The sequence below is a fragment of the Tachysurus fulvidraco genome, chromosome 2 (genome assembly GCF_022655615.1).
Source record: "Tachysurus fulvidraco isolate hzauxx_2018 chromosome 2, HZAU_PFXX_2.0, whole genome shotgun sequence".
Taxonomy (NCBI): domain Eukaryota; kingdom Metazoa; phylum Chordata; class Actinopteri; order Siluriformes; family Bagridae; genus Tachysurus; species Tachysurus fulvidraco.
Window position 1 is genome coordinate 17342991 of NC_062519.1, and position 20786 is coordinate 17363776.

General features: G+C 39.6%; 2 protein-coding genes and 1 long non-coding RNA gene across 18 annotated transcripts in view; 2 read left to right on the forward strand and 1 right to left on the reverse strand.

The window, feature by feature from the left end:
- itpr1b (inositol 1,4,5-trisphosphate receptor, type 1b) overlaps positions 1-9334 on the forward strand; it is an 80098-nt gene extending 70764 nt beyond the window's left edge. For 12 of the 13 annotated variants that reach the window (XM_047807016.1, XM_047807035.1, XM_047807040.1 and 9 more), the window contains 2 exons: positions 5302-5463; positions 7379-9334. In XM_047807016.1, coding sequence (XP_047662972.1) covers positions 5302-5463; positions 7379-7465 — 249 coding nt within the window. In that variant the 3' untranslated portion in view covers positions 7466-9334. The remainder of the gene's footprint in view (positions 1-5301; positions 5464-7378) is intronic. The other variant, XM_047807022.1, reaches the window with a different exon arrangement.
- On the reverse strand, positions 2646-20390 carry LOC113647185. 4 transcript variants are annotated; one of them, XR_003441617.2, is made up of 5 exons: positions 20024-20390; positions 9850-9962; positions 6776-6859; positions 5974-6075; positions 2646-3097 (listed from the first exon to the last, which is right to left on the reverse strand). It is a non-coding gene; the product is annotated as an uncharacterized LOC113647185 (long non-coding RNA). The 4 variants fall into 4 exon arrangements; XR_007139249.1 differs by lacking the exon at positions 2646-3097 and adding an exon at positions 6336-6357 and having other exon boundaries at positions 4929-6075; XR_007139245.1 differs by lacking the exon at positions 2646-3097 and having other exon boundaries at positions 4929-6357; positions 20024-20384.
- On the forward strand, positions 12871-17155 carry bhlhe40 (basic helix-loop-helix family, member e40). Its single transcript, XM_027153807.2, has 5 exons — positions 12871-13403; positions 13610-13673; positions 13898-14005; positions 14674-14797; positions 15088-17155. The coding sequence occupies exons 1-5, from the start codon at positions 13327-13329 to the stop codon at positions 15927-15929; spliced, it is 1215 nt and encodes a 404-aa protein (XP_027009608.1). The 5' UTR covers positions 12871-13326; the 3' UTR covers positions 15930-17155.
- Positions 20391-20786: the final 396 nt, after the last annotated feature.

A 20786-nucleotide genomic window follows, 5' to 3' on the forward strand; every position in this document is an offset into this window, starting at 1 on the left:
AAAAAAACTTCACCTTGTGACAATTTCATCCGCCTTCACATTTCCAAGTTAGTAGCCTGCTGAAAACGGATGTGGACTTGAGTAATCTCTATATTCACGTTTGGCGGGACTTTTTTTTCTTCATAGAAATAGCCAGAGTTCTGTTTTCTGTAGAACTGAAAGTAGAGGAAGTGAGGATTGCAAGTGTGAGTCATGAAGTTTATTACTGTACCTTCTCCCTCGATTTATCTGCGGCGTCTATGACGGTCGTTACACCCAGGAACAACAGCTGTCATGAAGGAACGTCGAAAACTCAACAGTTAATAATAGACTAGAATTTTATCTTTCCTCGTGCTGTTAAGCGTTCGGAGTTTTCTGTTCATCAGATCCGTGAGCATCAAACCGTTAATCCGGTTGAGATTAAAACCAATCTAGACTAATCTAATTTAAACCCCAGCACAGCTGAATTCTTGAATCCGATTGGTCAAAAAGTGTGTGTTAATTTTCTATAACAGCGTTCGCTCCGATTCCTGACGTCACAGACGGGTTTATATGAACGCGCCCGTACTAATAAGGTATTTCCAGAGTAACAACTTGTTCACGGAGACGTGATCTATAATCTGTGCTTAATGAACAAAACCCTGCTGTGAAACAGAGTCATGGAGAGCTTTTAGGAAAGGAGAAGATTCTGTAGCATGGAAGAAAGGAGTCTCCGGCGTCGGCGCTTTGTGTCGGTCACCGATAAACGTTTCATCTCGAAAACTTCATCCGATAGATTAGGGTCAATATTTCTGCATTTAAATATCATAAATTGATTAGATAAATAGGTAAAGAAATATGTGAGGTCCAAATCCCTGGCTTAGAAGGCCATGTAACTCGGAGTGAATCATTAGGAGTCACACTACAAATGACTCGCAGCTTAATTTATAGCCGCCCGAGCTGCAGAATCCGCCGTCACTTTAATAGCAATGCTTTAACAACATTATCGTTACAAATCTCTCTGCACCGACGACGACTTGATCTGATTGGGCACAAAAGTGACCTGATACTTTGACTGTGTGCGAAAGTATTTTAAAATAAAAAGGATTTATTGTTAAAATAAAAAAATGTGTTAGCATTTTAGAACAGATTTCTGAGACCTGTAGGAAAATACACAAGGACTTTTTTCTGCCCAGCGAGTGAGGTGAGTGAGTGAGGGAGGGAGTGTGTGTGTGTGTGTGTATGAGTGTGTGAGTGTGTGTGTGAGTGTGAATGAGTGAGTGTGAGTGTGTGTGTGAGTGTGTGTGTGAGTGTGTGTGTGTGAGTGTGTGTGTGTGTGTGAGTGAGTGTTTGAGTGAGTGAGTGAGTGAGTGAATGAGTGTGTGAATGAGTGAGTGAGTGTGTGTGTGTGAGTGAGTGTTTGAGTGAGTGAGTGTGTGAGTGACAAAAGAACCTCCTGTATAAAAAAAAAATAACCTCATGTTTCTTCTCCTTCTACTTCAGTAGAAGTCTTCACGAATGTCTTCATTAGATGAACGTGCTAAAAGGTGGTTGGTCTGTCGTTTGTACGACTGCGATGTAAACGTTAACGTTTCCTGACCCGGTTTTTAGCCAATAAAATGTTGCGCTTATTTGTTGAAGCACTTACTGAGAGTTTACTCGAACTCTTCTAGTGTGTATTTAGTGTAGAAATGTTACACAAATATAAAAGTATAAATCTTTTCTCCCGAGTCACGATGACTGACGGTTTCATTGCGAGATATCTGACCTATTTCCACAGACGTCGTTTTTGTAGACCGGATTAACAAGATTCTGAAGATTCGTAACGATTTGTCCTTTCGCTGAAGTTATTATACGCAGATGTGCGATATCCATACGTGTCTGTCTCGATAAGTAGAATATTTGACTAGCCGAATGTGAAAACACTAGCTAGTCATCGCGTGTAAAGGTTTGTTAGAATACGTGGCGTTAAAGAGCTAATAAGGGCGACGGTGTGGGCCGCTGTGGTTGAGATGACAGCTGGACAGAGTTAAACAGATTAAACACAAACCCTTACGTGCGTGTGTTTGTGTTCACTTCCTGTGTGCACGCACACACTCCTCTTCTACTCTCAGAATTAGTGTGTGTGTCTATGCATCACTGGCAGCGTGATTTCCCTGTGTGTATTGACAGCGACAGAAGGGGACTTCATCTGGCAGCCACACGCGGTTTAACATTGTATTGCACTTTTAGATCCTCTTCAGTTTGTTTGCTTCAGATTTGTTTCTTATTATTGCTAATACTAGAGTATTGTTTACCTATTATTATTATTATTATTATTGATAATAATTTTTGATTATGTATCTAGTAGAACAGGTAAAGTCTATTTTAATCATTTTAGACAGATAATCTTTCTTTTTCCTTCATTTTTCCCCCCGAGTCCTATTTGTAAGTGCTAAATTCTCTTAAACTCCTTAATTGTTTTCCTCACTGCTTATTGGATGATGAGAGAGAGAGACAGAGACAGAGTGAGAGAAAGACAGAGTGAGAGAGAGAGACGGAGAGAGAAAGACAGAGAGAGAGATTTTGATTTTTTTAAAGGAAACTTTATTTACAGACTTAAAAACGTCACGCGGATCGTGACATCACAAAGTAAAAAAAAAAAAGAGTGAGAGAGAGAGACAGAGAGACTTTTTAAAACCCTTTATTTTACATAGGTCATATTATATTTATCAGAGTGACCCAATAAATAATAAAATCCTGATTATTCATCCTCTGCTGCAGCCCAATCGGTCAAATTATATTGCATAAAGTAACTGTACAGAAATGGCTGTTTCTGTTACACAGATTAATACCCAGATTAATACCCAGATTAATACACAAATTAATACCCAGATTAATACCCAGATTAATACACAGATTGATACACATTAATACCCAGATTAATACCCAGGTTAATACCCAGGTTAATACCCAGATTAATACACAGGTTAATACCCAGATTAATACACAGGTTAATACCCAGATTAATACCCAGATTAATACACAGGTTAATACCCAGATTAATACCCAGGTTAATACATTAAATATCCAGTTCACTCAACATCCATGAAGAATCTGATCAAGGCTTCCACGATTGTGTGCTGGTCCAAAGTACAGCCTGAAATTTTAAAACTGTAAAAAATCTAATGTTTCTGGGTTTATTGACCTTTTTAGTTAAATTTAATTTTTAATGTAGTTTCAGTTTTATTTCTATACAAAATTAAAATGCACCACATGATCTGACAGTCTTCAGACATTCTGGGGGTTTTCTTCGTATCATCTCTCTAATCATTGGCACAATATTTCAGAAGCGATCGGTTGATTGGATGTAGAATTTATAGGGGATTATTAATGTATCCGGATGAGGTTTTGGTGCCGAGGTCACGGCGGGTCAGACGTCTGAAATAGTTTTACTTCGGCAGCTTCTACATGTTTAAAGCGTGTGGTGATGATGATCAGAGCACATAAAGAACTCGAGTCTTCCCTGTCGACACCTACTGTGTACTTGCTTTTCAATATTAAAGCAGAGTTTGTGTGCTGAATTTTACTGAATACTGAACATTTGTGTGTCATGAAGGTGCTAAAGGCAGTGATTAGTCCTGTTTACTATATAAACACCTGTTTACATAATGGGAACATTTCAGGTTATTCTACATCAAGTGCTTATTGCTGATTTGTTAGATATGGTTAAAGAGAGAGAGAGAGAGAGAGAGAGACAGACAGACAGACAGACAGAGAGAGAGAGACACACCGAGAGAGAGAGACAGAGAGACAGAGAGAGACACACAGAGAGAGAGACAGAGAGAGACACACAGAGAGAGACAGAGAGAGAGACACACACACAGAGACAGAGAGAGACACAGAGAGAGAGAGAGACACACACACAGACATAGAGAGAGACAGAGAGAGAGAGAGACACAGACAGAGAGAGACACACAGAGAGAGAGAGACACACACACACACACACACACACACACACACACAGAGAGACACAGAGACAGAGAGAGAGAGACACCGAGAGGGAGAGAGAGAGAGACACACACACACACACAGAGAGAGAGAGAGATAGAGAGAGAGACACACACACACAGAGACACAGAGAGAGAGAGAGAGAGAGAGACACACACACACACACAGAGAGAGAGAGAGATAGAGAGAGAGACACACACACACAGAGACACAGAGAGAGACAGACAGAGAGAGAGACACACACACACACACAGAGAGAGAGAGAGATAGAGAGAGAGACACACACACACAGAGACACAGAGAGAGACAGACAGAGAGAGAGAGAGACACACAGAGAGAGAGACACACACAGAGAGAGAGAGACACACAGAGAGAGACTCACTATGCACAGACGAAAACCCAGATAAGAGACCAACAGGAAGTGTGCCTGCCAGATCATGCATGAATCCTTTAAATACGCAGCATTGTCTGGTGTTTTGGCCGCTAGTCTTCAGTGATTTCCCACAAGATGAAGTAAGCGGACTCTGACTCGAGGCCAATGCATGCTCAGTGTTTTAGGCTTTTTAACACAATATAACGCTGCGTTTTTCTGGCTGTTTAAGTCGATCGAATTAGTGTGGATTATCTGTGAAATTCCTTTGTGAGATGGAGCGGAACCGTAGGCTCATGTGACCCTCGATAGGTCGTCTCCTCGTCTCCTCCTCGCCCCGTAACTTAATTACACAATTTGTCCGGCATCAGAGACGTTTTCACTCGGAAAGATAAAGATAAATAACGACAGCAGGATCTCACTCATTTATTCCTACATAAAAGCACACATTTGCGATTAAGAGCGCTGTTTGTTTCTAATTTGCAATCGAATGAATGCTGTTCCAGTCGACTGGGAGAATAATTTTCTGTTTATTAACAAATTAAATCTATAGAAAGTGCAGAAATAAATCATATGGCATTAAATTTAGCAGTATTTAGTATCCGAGACCCGTATTTATGGAACGTGTAGTAAGAGGAGACATATTGGATTGATTTTGTAGGATTAAAAAAAAAAAAATTACTGACATTGTTTTAGATGTTTCACTGATTTTTATCTGTGCTCACACACACACACACACACACGTTACAAACGACCCGGGACATTTCAGGCGATCCCGGCTCGTTAACGTTTAGCGAAGCGTGTACTATATAAAAGCCAAAGCCAACAGAGAGCCGACTGACAAAATGACATGGAACGAATAACCGATAATAACTTGATGACATAACTTAGCACAGTTTTAGGGTTAAAAGTTAACATACACCATCTCTGGTGTCCTCGCAAAGGACACGTCGAGCTTTAAACGCTTATGACTGTTCCAACAGGAGCACAACTTGGACTGGTTTCCTCGGATGAGGGCGATGTCGCTAGTGAGCAGCGACGCTGAGGGGGAGCAGAACGAGATCAGGAACCTGCAGGAGAAACTAGAGTCCACCATGAAACTGGTCTCCAACCTGTCTGGCCAGCTGACTGAACTGAAAGAGCAGGTATGAGACACGACCACACAGACCTCGCGCACGATAACGCGGCCCGGTCCTGCGTCACGGTGCACTCTTTATCGCACTAAAAAGGAAACGAACCCGAAATGAACAGGAAGACGTGATCCTCTATGAACGCTCTTATAATCTTTTGATATTGGCAGCGGGGCCTTATGTGTGAAACCTCAGAACAAAAGTGCTAATTTAGAGCTGGTTTCTGTTCACAATGAAACTAGACAAATAACTATTCAGTCCAAATAGAAAAGCGCCGTCTGTAGTGAGCTTCAAGCTCCAGGATTGGTGCATGTTTGGGATTGGTTCGAAAAAAAAAAAAAAGAAAGAAAGAAAATCCAACGAAGGTCATAGACCTAATCAGAGCAAAGGGCAATGAGTCGTCTCTGTCTGTCTGTCTCTCTTTCTCTTTCTCTTTTTTTTCTGTCTCTCATTCTTCCTTTCTCTCCCCCTCTCACATCTGTGATCAGTGCAACAAACCCATGTGGTACTTAGATGATCTTTCACCTGCGTCACAAGGCCAAGTGTTGTTTCACTCTGAATCAACTCAAGTGTGTTCCAGACAAAGTTCTCCGAACCAGCGCTGTTTGTTTCCACACATAAATAACACTGCAGGCAGAGATGATTAAATGCTGTTAGAAAACCAGAGCTGGTACCATGTCGAGCGTGATCGAACTAACAGTGACACTGTAAGTCAGACTTTCTTGTAAATCCGGTCGAATCGAACAGAATTATATCAAAGCGTGTGTGTGTTGTTAGGAGACTCTCAAATGAGAAGTTCATAGGAGGAACTAGAACTTCTTTTGACACCCAGACAGAGGGAAATAAAAGAAGGTCAAGTAACAAAAATAAAAAAAAAAATACATTACCTTTCACTTTTGCAGTTTCTGTCTGAAATTTTGGAAATTATTGTTGTTTTTTTTTATCAATCGTTGTTTTTTTTTTTTTGAAAAGATATTTGAAATGAATTTTTAGACCAAAACAAACACTTATCTTACACACAGCTGGTAGTTTGATACAGTAAATTTGTTATGCTAACACACACAGACACACAGACACAATATATATATATATATATATATATATATATATATATATATATATATATATATATATATATATATGTGTGTGTGTGTGTGCTGTTTTCATCATTAACATTAATACATTGCAAAAGATTTAAAGAAATTCCTGCACTCTGGAGACTTTATGAATCAATATGAATTAAAAACAAAAACTAAAAAACAATAAATCCAAAATCATGTTTAAATATGTACTTATTTTACTTAAAAAGCTAAAAGCTAAACCGTACCTTCGACCGGCCTGAAAACCCCTCAGGTTGAACTATGTTTCGAGGGTGTGGTCATGAGTCTCAGTGACAGGAGACGGTTCTCACCTGGAGAGATCATAAAGACGTTTATCAGTTTATTGTAGACACCTTGATGTTTATTATATAACCGTCAAGTGTCTGTCGGACGTAACGTTTCGCAACCTAAATGTTATCGAACTAAAATGCGTCTAATGTGTTAAGTGTGACATTTGTATTTATTGTGTATTTATTTGTACGTACATTCACACGGTCATAACTTAATTGGGCAATTCGATGATGGCTCCTCTAGCTACCGAAGCGGATGAGCATGAGTGTGTTAGCATTTGGCTTGTTTGTCATCTGTAAAAATCCCCAAATGACTCAACAATATTACAAATGAATGCATTTCTCTCTTAGACTGATTTTTTTTGTTGATGAGAATGGGAAATATAGCATGAGATTGCAGAGGGACAGGAACAGATTGAACAGTATTCTTGCTCGAAGTGCCTGGTTTATACAAGGTGTGTGTGTGCATGTGGCAGCTAAAAGAGATTAAATCCCTCCGTATATGTGTGTGTGTGCGCGTGTGTGTGTGTCCCCTGACAGATGACTGAACAGCGTAAGCAGAAGCAGAGGATCGGACTCCTCGGACATCCCCAGCACATGAATGTGAACCCTCAGCAGCCTGCCTGAGTGTGTGTGTGTGTGTGTGTGTGTGTGTGTGTGTGTGTGTGTGTGTGTGTGTGTGTGTGTGTGTGTGTGTGTGTGTGTGTGTGTGTGTGTGTGTGTGTGTGTGTGTGTGTGTGTGTGTGTGTGTGTGTGTGTGTGTGTGTGTGTGTGTGTGTGTGTGGATGAGCTTCATCAGGCCTTGAACTGCCATGTTACACATCTGCCCTTAGATGTAGACCTGCAAAACTCCTTCCAGACTTACGCACACTAACTAAGGAAATAATTTAAACAAACACAAATTGTCGTGTCCCTCAGTCGAACGTTCGGTGACGGGGGACACTAGGACATGGGGGACACTAGGACACGGGGCTACACTGGACAGAGAAAGAGACGTCGTTTTGTATTTCCTGACCAGTAAGCAAGCAGTATTTTATGTCTTATTTTTGTATTTTGTGCAATATTACTACTTTAATATGCAAACGTGTCCAGATGTAAAATGTCTCTTAATGAGACGATAATCATTTCTCACGTTAAACGCTTTTCATCGCCCTTCGTTTTTCCGCTACACGATTCTACCGCGACGCCGTAGACTCGTAGCATCAAGCACTTAGAGCCAACTTAGCACAAATCGGACTTAACTAGTCACCCAGTTGCTTATATGGGCCTTTTTTCTTTCTTATTTATTGATGTATTTATTTTAAAAAAATGTAATAAACGGCATTTAAAGGGGACGGACTACACCACGGTGCACGCATTCCTGCATTATCTTCTTTCCTTTGTTTTTGTTTTTTTTTTGTTTTTTTTTGTTTTTTGCCTGTTCAGAAAATAAATAAAAGGTCATTAATATTTTGCAGTGTTAAAATGATAAGTTTAGCATTTAATCTGTTTAAGCTCTGGTAATCTGGTAAACTCTGTTTCTGTGTTTTAATTGTAAGTTACTAAGAATCTAGAGCATTAGATTTTTAAGCATCGTGTCTCATAACAGTCGGATGACGAGAGCCTCTGAGCGTCAGTGTGAGATCTGCACCGAGAGCCTCATCAGAGGTCCTGCGATAGACCGAGAGAGAAACGCCTTCGTCATCGACTACGCAAGACATTTTTGTAAAAGCGGCACAATGTAATAATCTCTACAGGAGCGAGTAAGTGCTCAGAACAATACTTACAAACAGATCTCTCTCTTATGCTATGATTTTATTTCACCTCTGTAAAAGATGTGTAATATGTTTGTCAGGACTTTGTTCTTTATATATATATATATATATATATATATATATATATATATATATATATATATATATATATATATATATAGAGAGAGAGAGAGAGAGAGAGAGAGAAACCTTTGTTTCCTAGAGACGTACTATAAATGAATAGCACTGTTAATGAAAGTTAGATGAGATATTCATTATAATTTAATACATGTCAAGACTGTAAATTAATTTAGCAATATTTAATAAATCCTGTAATTCACCTTGAGATAAGTTTTTTTTTTTTTTTGGTTTGTTTGTTTTTTCTTTGGCTTTGCTGCTCCTACATGCTCGAAGTGTAATGTGTGATATATATCGGTATGATGATGATGAACATCTTCACTGAATTCAAAATAAGAAAGAGAAAGTATTTGGAATGACAAAAACATGTCGGTACAAAACCCAACTCACTGCCTGGCATCACACGGACAACGGGAAACCTACAAGCTGCTAGCGCTAGCCAATCAGGATCTGAAGTAATCACGATCTTTTTCATCATCGTATCATAATCGTTTCACATTTTTAGTAGTTTATACTAAAGTTATTGTAGTTCTAACTAACTTTTCTTACACGTACGTTAACTCTGTACCACAAACCACTCGGCCTGATTAAACAGAACGGTTAATAAACTTACGTTTGCAATGTGTTTAGTCAGTGTGGAATGTTTGATTCACAGAACGTCATGCAAATCACACAAAATAGCTTTTTTTCCCAACATGGTGTGGGCGAAAGGCTACACGAGCTCTATAGAGGATGAAAAAACAAAACAACGATCTGTGTATTGACGGGTTACAATGTTTATTAAAGTGGGAGTCGATGAAGATGTGAGAATGAGTAGAAACAAAGGACCGCTGAGGATTCGACATATAATAATAATAATAATAATAATAATAATAATAAAATGAAAGCTGGAATTTTCACTGGAATGAGAGAGATCATAAGGTCATAGTTACACCTCATCTGAGGCATAGTTGTGGTTCAGTTCTGCATGTATTCACCTGAGTGAAGCAGACTGAGCAGTCAGACTGTGTGTGTGTGTGTGTGTGTGTGTGTGTGTGTGTGTGTGTGTGTGTGTGTGTGTGTGTGTGTGTGTGTGTGTGTGTGTGTGTGTGTGTGTGTGTGTGTGTGTGATAATGTTAGGTATTTTATACATGGACTCACCACACTGTGCTTCTGGAGTGTTTGCCTGTGTGACGTTCGGGCCGGTGGACAAATTCCCCTTTTGTGGTGTAGAGCGAGAATCGGCTCGTGTCCTGATGCTGTGCTGTTTAGCTCTGATTAGACAAAAAAAAAACAGAAGGGGTAAAGCTGCAAAATCATATATATATATATACTGTAAAATATATTACTATGTATAAATTATTATATTTTATGCATGTAATATATCCACACACGATAATATCTTTATATATATATAGAGAGAGAGCAAAATCTGCCGAATCCAAAATGGCTGAGAGTTCCGATAAGTAACAACGTCGTACCAAGAGTCTTAAAGGATGCCTTTTGACAGTGACTCAGTCAGTGCTGAGAAACTCTCGGCGCTAAGCCCGCTTCTCCTTGTATTCAAATAAACCCTGTTATTCTCTGTTGCTCCTCAGAAAGAGAGCGTGTACAAAACAACAAAGCAACACTTTGCAACCACTTTGTGCAAATATGATTCAGCTAACAAATGTCAGACCACCTAAAATTCCTTGGTTCACACCTTAAGCTACAAATGGCTCACTTTGTTCATAAAGGTTATGGGCTTGATTTTTTTTGTTGTTGTTGTTGAAGAATCTGCCCGTGTTAATGTGATTATCTACTGCAAGGTTGTTGAAAGAAGAAGAGAAACATAAGAAGCAGGCTGTTAAGAAGTTATTAAGTCGTTTTTAAATACCGACTTAAACACACTGAAACCCCTTTGGGCAAAAACAAAGCATAATTACTGTGAATTTGTGCCTGTAATTGCTGGGAACATTTGATGTTTTTTTTTTAGCTTGGTAGATTTGATTCGTTCCATTAAAGCGAGCAACAAACTGCATATGGTGTAGATTCTTACAAGAGAAAAAAGAAAAAAGAAAAAAAAGGAGTAATCAACGACTAATAAAAATGCAATCGTGTGATGCGGTAAAGTTCAATATGTTAATAAATCCAAAATTATTAATATCTTTATTTGACAAATTAATAATAAAAAATTGAATAAAATGTTTCTGATGTTTTTTGAAAGAATTCTTAAGCCTACAGTATCTCCACAGTTACAGACTTATTATCACTGCAGTATAAATGTCACGAGGAACTGCAGCTTTTCTCCAAGTAAAGTTTTTAGTTCGCGTGTAGAATGTGACATGTATAACAGAAATCATGTAAGATGTTCCAAAACCTTGGGGAAATTTATTTGTCCTGTTAATAAGAGTGAACATCGTCACTCTTTTCTTCTTGTCGGTATAAAAGGAAGGCTGAAGTTGCTGCATCATCTCGATGATGCACGTCTGACATGAAAGCAGTTAAGAGAACTTTCCACACATGGTGAATTCTTCGTGCGAATTAAAAAAAACCCACTTCAAGCGAATTCAGTTCTGAATTCAGAAAAGTGCAACTACTTGTACATCTGGCGGTGGAACAGAAAACAGAGGCGGGTGAGTGTGTGTGATAAAGTGCTATAAGGAGAAAAAAGTTGTGTGCATTCATACCCAGAGAGAAAACATGCACCGGTTGGGCTTTAATCAAGCTCTAATGAGCCTGCAGGAAAAATATTTACTACTAAATATTTACTTAACTAACATTGTGTGTGTGTGTGTGTGTGTGTGTTTGTGTGTGTGTGTTGCTTCTTGCTTCTGAGACACACAAAATAGTTTCATAATTACCTAAATGTCATGTTGCTATTATTGCAGTTTTGTTGACGTCTAAAACAGTATATAAAACTACATGTTTATTAAATGACGTGCATCTAATAAGTGACTAAACCCACCTGGTGCTTTCCCTGCTCAAACATGTTTACTCGACCTGATAAAATCTTTAATGATTAAAATGATTAGAAATGAGGTGTCCTTAACCAAGAAATGACCAAACTCTGAACTAGACTTTAACCAACACCACCTTCAACCCATATTGTGTGTGTGTGTGTGTGTGTGTGTGTGTGTGTGTGTGTGTGTGTGTGTGACTACACTGATCAGCCATTGACCACAAGATGACTGGGTCAGAGCATCTCCAAAACACCATGTCTTGTGAGGTGGTTAGGACCTGCTAAATGTGGTCCAAAGAAGGAGCCAAGGATGCCCCAGCACTCACTGATGTGTGTGTGAACTGGAGACTGTCTGGTTGGATTCCACAGAAGAGCTATTGTAGCAAAAAGTGAATACTAACTGTGACAGTAAGGAGAAAGAACACTACATTACAGCTTGCTGTGTAGCTGCAGGCTGGTCAGAGTGACCACACTGATAGCACCTGCAATGGACATGTGAGAATCAGAGCATAGAACAATTGAAGAACAATTTGTCTGAACAATGGAGGCCTAATCTTGCAACTTAAATGGGACCTTACATCACTTGTTGCTACTGTCTCGGCTCCAGAAACAACAGCACGCCTACAGAAGTCTTGTGGAGTCCATATTCTACACAATATTATTAATATATAATATATAGGCAGGTGGTTGTAATATTATACCTGATCAGTGGTGTGAGAGAGAGAGAGAAAGAGAGAGATGGTGAATGAGAGAGAGAGAGAGAGAGACAAAATAAGAGATACATGTTGATTTGAAGAACATTCATTTTAACCTATTTTTCTTATTAAAATTAATTTATTATGATTTTCTAATTTTGTGCCAGTAAACACTGTCAATAAAAAATAAAAGAAGAAAAAAAAAAACAGAAAATAGCAACAAATATTTCTGCATACATTTAAATCAACTGCAAATAAAATAAAGTTAAAATTCATTGTGAGTTTTTTCCCGTGCAATTGTGTTTAGTTGTGTTTTTTCCCCACTAGTTAAACCAATGCACTATAAGATGCCTTTATTTTTGGCTGTGTTGCTTTTCTACATCGCCGTTCAGCCTGTTGGACTCTTCCGAAAAGCGCGTGGTTGTACACGGGACACGGAGGGGAGGGAGGGAGGGGGAGAGAGAGAGAGAGAGAGAGAGAGAGAGAGAGAGAGAGGTGGGAGGGTAGATTTATCTCTAACACACTAGAGCTGCTGAAAGCGCCGTCCGACACGTGAGCCTCATGTGACGGAGCAGGGAGGAGAGACGTGTCTGCAGTCACATTTTTTTTTATTTAACACGTAGTCTAGTCCACCCACCGCGCTCACACACTCTCTGACACACACACTCTCTGACACACACACATTTAACCGACGACCGGAGCTTCTGAACTATTGCGCCTTGGTTCTCCAGCAGCAGAAGCAGCAGCTCCGTCCTGTGCGTGCTTGTGCGTGTGTGCGTGCACGCGGTGCGTGTTTACAGGCTACAACCTCAAATAATCATATAAACGGAAAAGAAAACGTGGGACAATTTTCTTCCGAGGATATTTATATACTTAAGAGCGATTACACGAACTTTGCGCGCGTGTGTGTAGTATACAGACGTATAGTGATTGATTTAAGTGTACTTTTAGCAGAGAAAAAAAAAACACACACCGTTATTTCTTTACTTGGACACTTGGACAATGGAGCGGATTACGAGCGCACAGCCTCCTCCATGTTTGGCCAAAGAGAACCCGATGGAAATGGCTGCCATTCCGAGGTAAGAGCCATTTACGTCTCAATACCTTGTGCGCGATATTTACTATAAATAAATGCACCCTTTTGACTTAGCGTTAAGGTCCTAAAGAAAACAATGTTCCATGTCGCAGAAGGATGTAACAGCTCATAAAGTTTCCTTATGCTTCTCTGTGCCGTTGTCCCTAAGCTCTTATTGACTCTTCTCTCCTAACCTTTTATTTCATACAGCATGGACTTCCACATGTACATGTACAAACCCAGAAGAGGTGCGAAACGAGGCGAGGACACCAAGGTACCATCACTAACTTCAGTTCTTTGCTTTATTTGCTTATTTCATCTTTAATACGAGTATTATATGTATATATATATATATATATATATATATATATATATATATATATAAATAAATTCTTCATGTCTGCTCCTCAGTCCTACATGAGAGTTGTGGACAGTTTAGAGAATAGAATAGTTGTTGTTTTGATGCTGTATATTGAACATTTCTGCTCTTTTACGCAGGACACTTACAAGCTGCCGCATCGGTTGATTGAAAAGAAAAGACGTGACAGGATAAATGAATGCATCGCCCAGTTAAAGGACCTGCTACCAGAGCACCTGAAACTCTCTGTAAGTGTCCATAGGACTGGATGGAGGGCTTAAAGGTCTATCTGTAGCGCCACCTGCAGTGTTGTGTTTTAAACTCACTTCATTAGTTTGATTTGTTTTGTTAGCTTGTTTGTTTTTTTGCGTCATGATTTATAATTGACTTCATTATGTCTAATTTGTAACATGAAGGCAGTCCATAAACCTGATGCTATAAACCTGTACAGAAAATGAGAAGTTCCTTTCTAAAAGTTTAAGAGTTGAAAAATATTAATCGAAACGACACGGATTAAAGTCACGCTTGCTCTAAATATAAGCTGACATAAAATATTGTGTTTATGGATTATCACTACAGTGTATAATATAAGTGAAGTTCTCATGTATGTTAATACACCCACTATAATGCACCCGATCAAATTAGAGCAGTATTTAAAGCAACAGAGCAGATTTGTTTAAATGTAAACTCGGTTGCTCGGAACAGGAACGTAAGAGATATTGCTGCTGAGATACTGTGCTTTTTTTTGTGAGATCAAATATAAACTATGCTTCTAAAGAGTGAAAACTGCGAGCGTGTTGATTTTTGTTTTTAAAGCCGGATTTGCATGTTCGTTGTGTCTTTGGGTTCGCCCTTGGTTCAGGCAGCTTACATAAGAAAGATAAACAGGCTTATTGAGTGATTCCTCCTTTTATAGACGCTGGGCCATTTGGAAAAGGCTGTGGTGCTGGAGCTGACGTTGAAGCACGTGAAAGCTCTGAACGGCTTGTTAGAGCAGCAGCAGCAGCAAATCATATCTCTGCAGAGTGGAATGCAGATCGGTGAGTTTGAGATGATAAATGTTTAATTTTTACTCCTGCTTGTAGCTTGTTGTGGAGAAACAGTGACGCAAACGCTCTTTAGACGTTTGAGCGATGAACTCGTCGCTTGTTTCTATTTAAAAGAAATAAATAAACCCAAACTTCTGAGTAACGTGATCCGTTGTTACCGCGTCTGTTCCTGTCTGTCATGCCCCGTAAGCATGTATTATATAACTGGCTTGAGAGGAATGAACCCTGAGATGAGATTGTACTCGTATGTAATCTGCCTGTGTGTGCGTGTGTTGCTGCAGGTGATCACACCAACGGGAGCTTTGAAAAGAGCGAGGAGATGTTCCGCTCTGGTTTCCATTTGTGTGCCAAGGAGATTCTGCAGTACATGGCAAACCAGAAGAATGTGCAGGATCTGACTCCTACAAACATCTTCAACCATCTGCACAAGTTGGCATCAGAGCTGCCACAGCGGCCGATCAGCCCGCGCCAAGACACGCCTTCCCCTGCCCACAAAGCCCACGAGATTCGCGAGAAGTCTGTGGTTGCACCGGACAGAATGCCAGAGGGCCACACCAAAAACTGCGTCCCTGTGATTCAGAGGACTTACCCACATAGCAGTGAGCAGAGTGGCAGCGACACGGACACGGACAGCGGATACGGTGGTGAGCTGGACAAAGACAAGCGTGACTCCAAGGGTCAGCGGCCAAGCTACTACATCAAAGAAAGCACTGAATTGAAATATGGCATCAAGGAAGAGTGGGATGAGCCACAGGCCAAACGGCAAAGGTCAGACTCTTCTGAAGACGAATCTCTGTTGGGTCACAGTGGGTACACAAGCTTCTCCTCCCACCAGCCACCTCTGTGCATGCCCTTCTACCTCCTCCCTCCAGTGTCGGCGGCTGCTGCTGCCGCCGCATACCTCCCGGTCCTAGAGAAGTGCTGGTACCCCGGGGGCATGCCTATGCTGTACCCTGGCATTGGGGGTCCAACGCCAGGCTTATCTCCTGAGAAACTCCCCCTGTCACTTGTCTTGTCACCCAGAATATCATCCCCAAATACCTCTCATGTTCATACAGACTCTCCAGCTTTGCACCAGGCTCTAAAACAAATACCCCCCTTAAATCTGGAAACCAAAGACTGATAACCACTGGAGTGCCCTTCGCCTCCGACATCCGTCCTCTGAATGTTAACAGTGGAGGATATGCTGATGAAGATCAGAGTCATACCTGCCCTTCCCCCAGTGTTATTAAAATAAATAAAAATTCACAAACGTACACCTGCCTAGTGGCAAAACTCCCTCCATCATGGCCAAAGCGGTACATGCCGGGAGAACGAGTCGGTGTGTAGACGAGCACAAACCGGCCACGCTGAGGGAGTGGATGTGAGATGAGGACACAGGTGTAGCACTTAAGAGTCACTGTGAAAATGATAAATGACACTGAATCGTCTGACTTCAGGAAGGATTGCTACACGGGGACATCTGCTCTCTGCGCTTGTGCTGAATGTTTCAATAAACAAACAAAACCTAAATCCAGAATGTGATGTGCAGACAGCCCCTAACAGATAAACGACAAGGACACTGCCCTTTGCACATATCTTGTATGTTTTGAATGTAAACCAGAAAAAAAAAAGTCGCTAGCGAAACCCCTGTAGATGCTGCTTTCTTTCTTTCTTTCTTTTTTTTTTTGGACATTTCTTTGTGTTGCTTTGAGGGTCACTTCGGGACCCTCTGGCTGCTTTAAATAAAGACTCTCCTTTCAGCCTAGAATGCTACCAAATAACGGTCTGTTTATTTGACCAGAGCTTTTACAAAACGAGACAACGGCGACAGCCTCGTCTCCCCGTTGCCAGTTATCCGGCAAACCGAACGCATCGAATGCCCATGCACGCGCAGCCGATCAGCCCCGATGTTGGTCGCTAGTGTAAATAAGGGAGTAATGTAATCATAGATTTTTTAATAGAGAGATTCTGAGTATATAATTCATTGTTGCTTGTGCAGGTAGGTGGTTTACTTGTGAGGTAACTACATTGTGAAATTCACGTTTATACAACATCGTTTGTACGTCTCTATTTTTTTTTTTTATACACGTCACTTTTTTTTTTTCTTGCATTTTGATTAAGAGGGGATTTCCAGATAGTCATGAGACATTATGTACATAAAACTGTGGCAGTATTCGCATCATGCTCTGTGTCCAGGTCTGGTCAAATTAAGACAGATCTACTGTATGCTTGTGCTGTTGCCTTTACTTGTTTAAGCAGTAAAATTACGACAGATATGTAAATCTTTTTAAAATCTGGATTAAATGATGGAGAAGCAGGAAATGTGAATGTACAATGTTTAAACAATAAACTAGTTTTGTATAGGAAGAGGTACTTGGGATTTTTATTTTTAACCTAACAGAAGGTTGCTTAATGTATATATTTTGTCAAAAAAAAAAAAAATGCTGTTGACACATTAAAAAGTATTAATAAAGTTTTTTTTTTTCTTGTGGAAAAGCTGCATGTGTTAGCTTTGTCTTTGTAGCCTTGTTTATCTGCTGAAGCCATGTGGCCGTTTCTCAGCCTGTTATGTAACGCCTTATATAAAGCTGTCTGGGAAAATCATGTTCACATGGGATTTGATATAAATCGGGATTAAAATGCTCTCAGTATTAAAAACTGCATTTTATTTCAAATTTAGTGCTATGTTTAATATATACTGTTAGTCCGTTCGTCAGCTGCATCAACTTTGCTTTAAAATATATCTTTAAAATCCCCTTTAGCCTAAAGTGAGTTTAAATCCTCTTGCAATACGTACATTACGATCTCAAAGTAAGTACTTTTCTACAAGCCTGGTATCTGAGTTCATCTTCGTTGCTGTGATCGCTGCTACTCGTTAACCATAAAAGCTGCTTCAGAGAAACAGGTTTCTAACACCAGTGTGGTTACATCAGCAACGCCTATCTTCTCGTCACATGCAGAGCCCTGCTGATGCCTCCACCGTGTAAAACACCGTGCGATGCCTTGTGCCAACAAATCGATACAGAAAATAAATTCTAATCACGATACAAAGCCAAACTTTGAAAAGGGAACAATTTCTGTCCCAAATGTTTCTATTCACAAACAAGATTATACCTCCCTGCGTTCGCTGGTTGTAGCTGTTATGAAAAGAGAACAGCTGGAGAAAAAAAAGAATTGTAGCTCGATTGTATTAATATTCTGCGCTATTTTAAAGTGCACATGTGGATCACATTCATGTGACATAAGATTCAGAATTTTTTTCACTTATTGCTTTGTTTGTGTGTGTGTGTGTGTGTGTGTGTGTGCGTGTGTGTATGTATGTGTGTGTATGTATATGTGTGTGCATATGTATTTATGTGTGTGTGTGTGTCTGTGTGTGTATGTATGTGTGTGTATAACAGTGTAAATTTGCTGTCCCCTCAAAATAACTCAACACACAGCCGTTAATGTCTAAACCGCTGGCCACAAAAGTAAGTACACCCCTAAGTGAAAATATCCAAATTGGGCCCAAAGTGTCAATATTTTGTGTAGCACTTATTTTCCAGCACTGCCTTAACCCTCTTGGGCATAGAGTTCACCAGAGGGTCACAGGTTGCCACTGGAGTCCTCTTCTACTCCTCCGTGACAACATCACGGAGCTGGTGGATGTTCAAGACCTTGCGCTCCTCCACCTTCTGTTTGAGGAAGCCCCACAGGTGCTCAATAGGGTTTAGGTCTGGAGACATACTTGGCCAGTCCATCACCTTTACCCTCAGCTTCTTTAGCAAGGCAGTTGTCGTATTGGAGGTGTGTTTGGGGTCGTTATCATGTTGGAACACTGCCCAGCGGCCCAGTCACCAAAGGGAGGGGATCATGCTCTGCTTCAGCATGTCACAGTACATGTTGGCTGGCATTTATGGTTCCCTCAATAAACTGTAGCTCCCCAGTGCTGGCAGCACTCATACAGCCCCAGACCATTACTGTGGGCAAGACACACTTGTCTTTGTACTCCTAACCTGGTTGCCGCCACACAGGCTTGACACCATCTGAACCAAATAAGTTTATCTTGGTCTCATCAGACCACAGGACATGGTTCCAGTAATCTGCTTGTCTTCAGCAACCTATTTGCAGGCATCATCTTTAGAAGAGGCTTCCTTCTGGGGACGACAGCCATGCAGACCAATTTGATGCAGTGTGTGGCGTATGGAGTGAGCACTGACAGGCTGCTGCCCCAACCCTTCAACCTATACGTTTATTTCCCAAACAAACCTCTGGGTATGACGCTGACCACGTGCACTCAACTTCTTTGGTGGACCATAGGCGAGTCTGTTCTGAGTGTGTGTATATATGTATGTGTGTGTATGTACATATGTATGTATGTATGTGTGTGTGAGTGTATGTATGTGTGTGTGTGTGTATGTATGTATGTGTGTATGTATGTATGTATGTGTGTGTGTGTGTGAGTGTATGTATGTATGTATGTATGTATGTGTGTGTGTGACTGTATGTATGTATGTGTGTATGTATTTATGTGTGTGTATGTGTGTATATGTAAGTGTATAAGTATGTGTGTATATGTATATGTGTGTATATGTATGTGTGTGTATGTGGGTGTATGTATACGTGTGTGTATGTGGGTGTATGTATACGTGTGTGTATGTGGGTGTATGTATACGTGTGTGTATGTGGGTGTATGTATACGTGTGTGTATGTGGGTGTATGTATACGTGTGTGTATGTGGGTGTATGCATGTGTGTGTGTATGTATGTATGTATTTATGTATGTATGTACGTGTGTGTTCAACAAATTCCCTCTAAACCAACATTAAGTGTTTTATACAGTTGCCACATCCTCCCTAACAGCATACAGTGTATTGTTAGCTAAACAGTTAGTTAATTAGTTACTAGTTAATAATAGTTAGTACTGTTCCACAAATGTGCTTGAACAAGTGGTAATACTCTTGTCTATGTTCACTAAATAAAATTATAATTCTAGAAATACTTCTTCACTCTACAGTAACTACGGGTTGTCAATCAGTCCATGCGTTACCATGACAACACGCAAATCTCTAACCAGGCACGTGCTTCTTTGGGAACTATTTTTGAAAATGAAACAAATGTCTTTGCTTTGATGTGACTGCCACCGTGTGGTGAAGAGAAGCATTACAGCTAAAGATTTCACAAAACCTTCTTGTTAACGTATCAGTAATAACAATATAACTAATAATAATAATCTAGAATTGCGTTTTTAACTCACATTTCAGTAGAAAAGCCGTGTTAAGGTGTGTAGGAGCCTTCAGTTTTAGTTTGTTTTATAACTTTATAACTTACTAACAGATTGGACGCCGTCATTGAACCAAACGAAGACCTGAAATAATTATCTTCTCGTATTCCTGTTTTATTTCTATATATTAAGTATTTTTAAGTATTTATTTAATGCTAAATGTCTCTTCTATCTGTTTGCTTTTTCCAGACGTTTTTACCGTTTACGGTTTTTCGGATTTGAATTTAAAATAAATTGCGCACGCGCGCGACACATCTGCTTCCGGTTCCCCTGATTGCACTTGTCCCAATATTTACATTCAGTAGGATATCTTATTATTTATTAATTAATGCATTCAGCTGAACGTGTTTCTGCAATTAAATATAAATACATTTACATACTTTATAAAAACACGACAATGTGATTTATTTATTTATATGCATTTATTTGTATAAAAAAACAACATAAAAATACCATGAATGCGGGGAATTATAGAGACTGAAGTGTGTGTGTGTGTGTGTATTATTATTATCATTATTGTTATTATTATTGTTATTATTATTATTATTGTTGTTGTTATTATTATCATTATTATTGTTGTTGTTATTAATATATTATTATTGTTATTATTATTATTATTATCATTATTATTGTTATTATTGTTGTTGTTATTATTATTGTTGTTGCTATTAATATTATTATTATTATTATAGATTAGTTTTTAAAGCAAAGCCTTTAAAACAATATAAACAGCTCT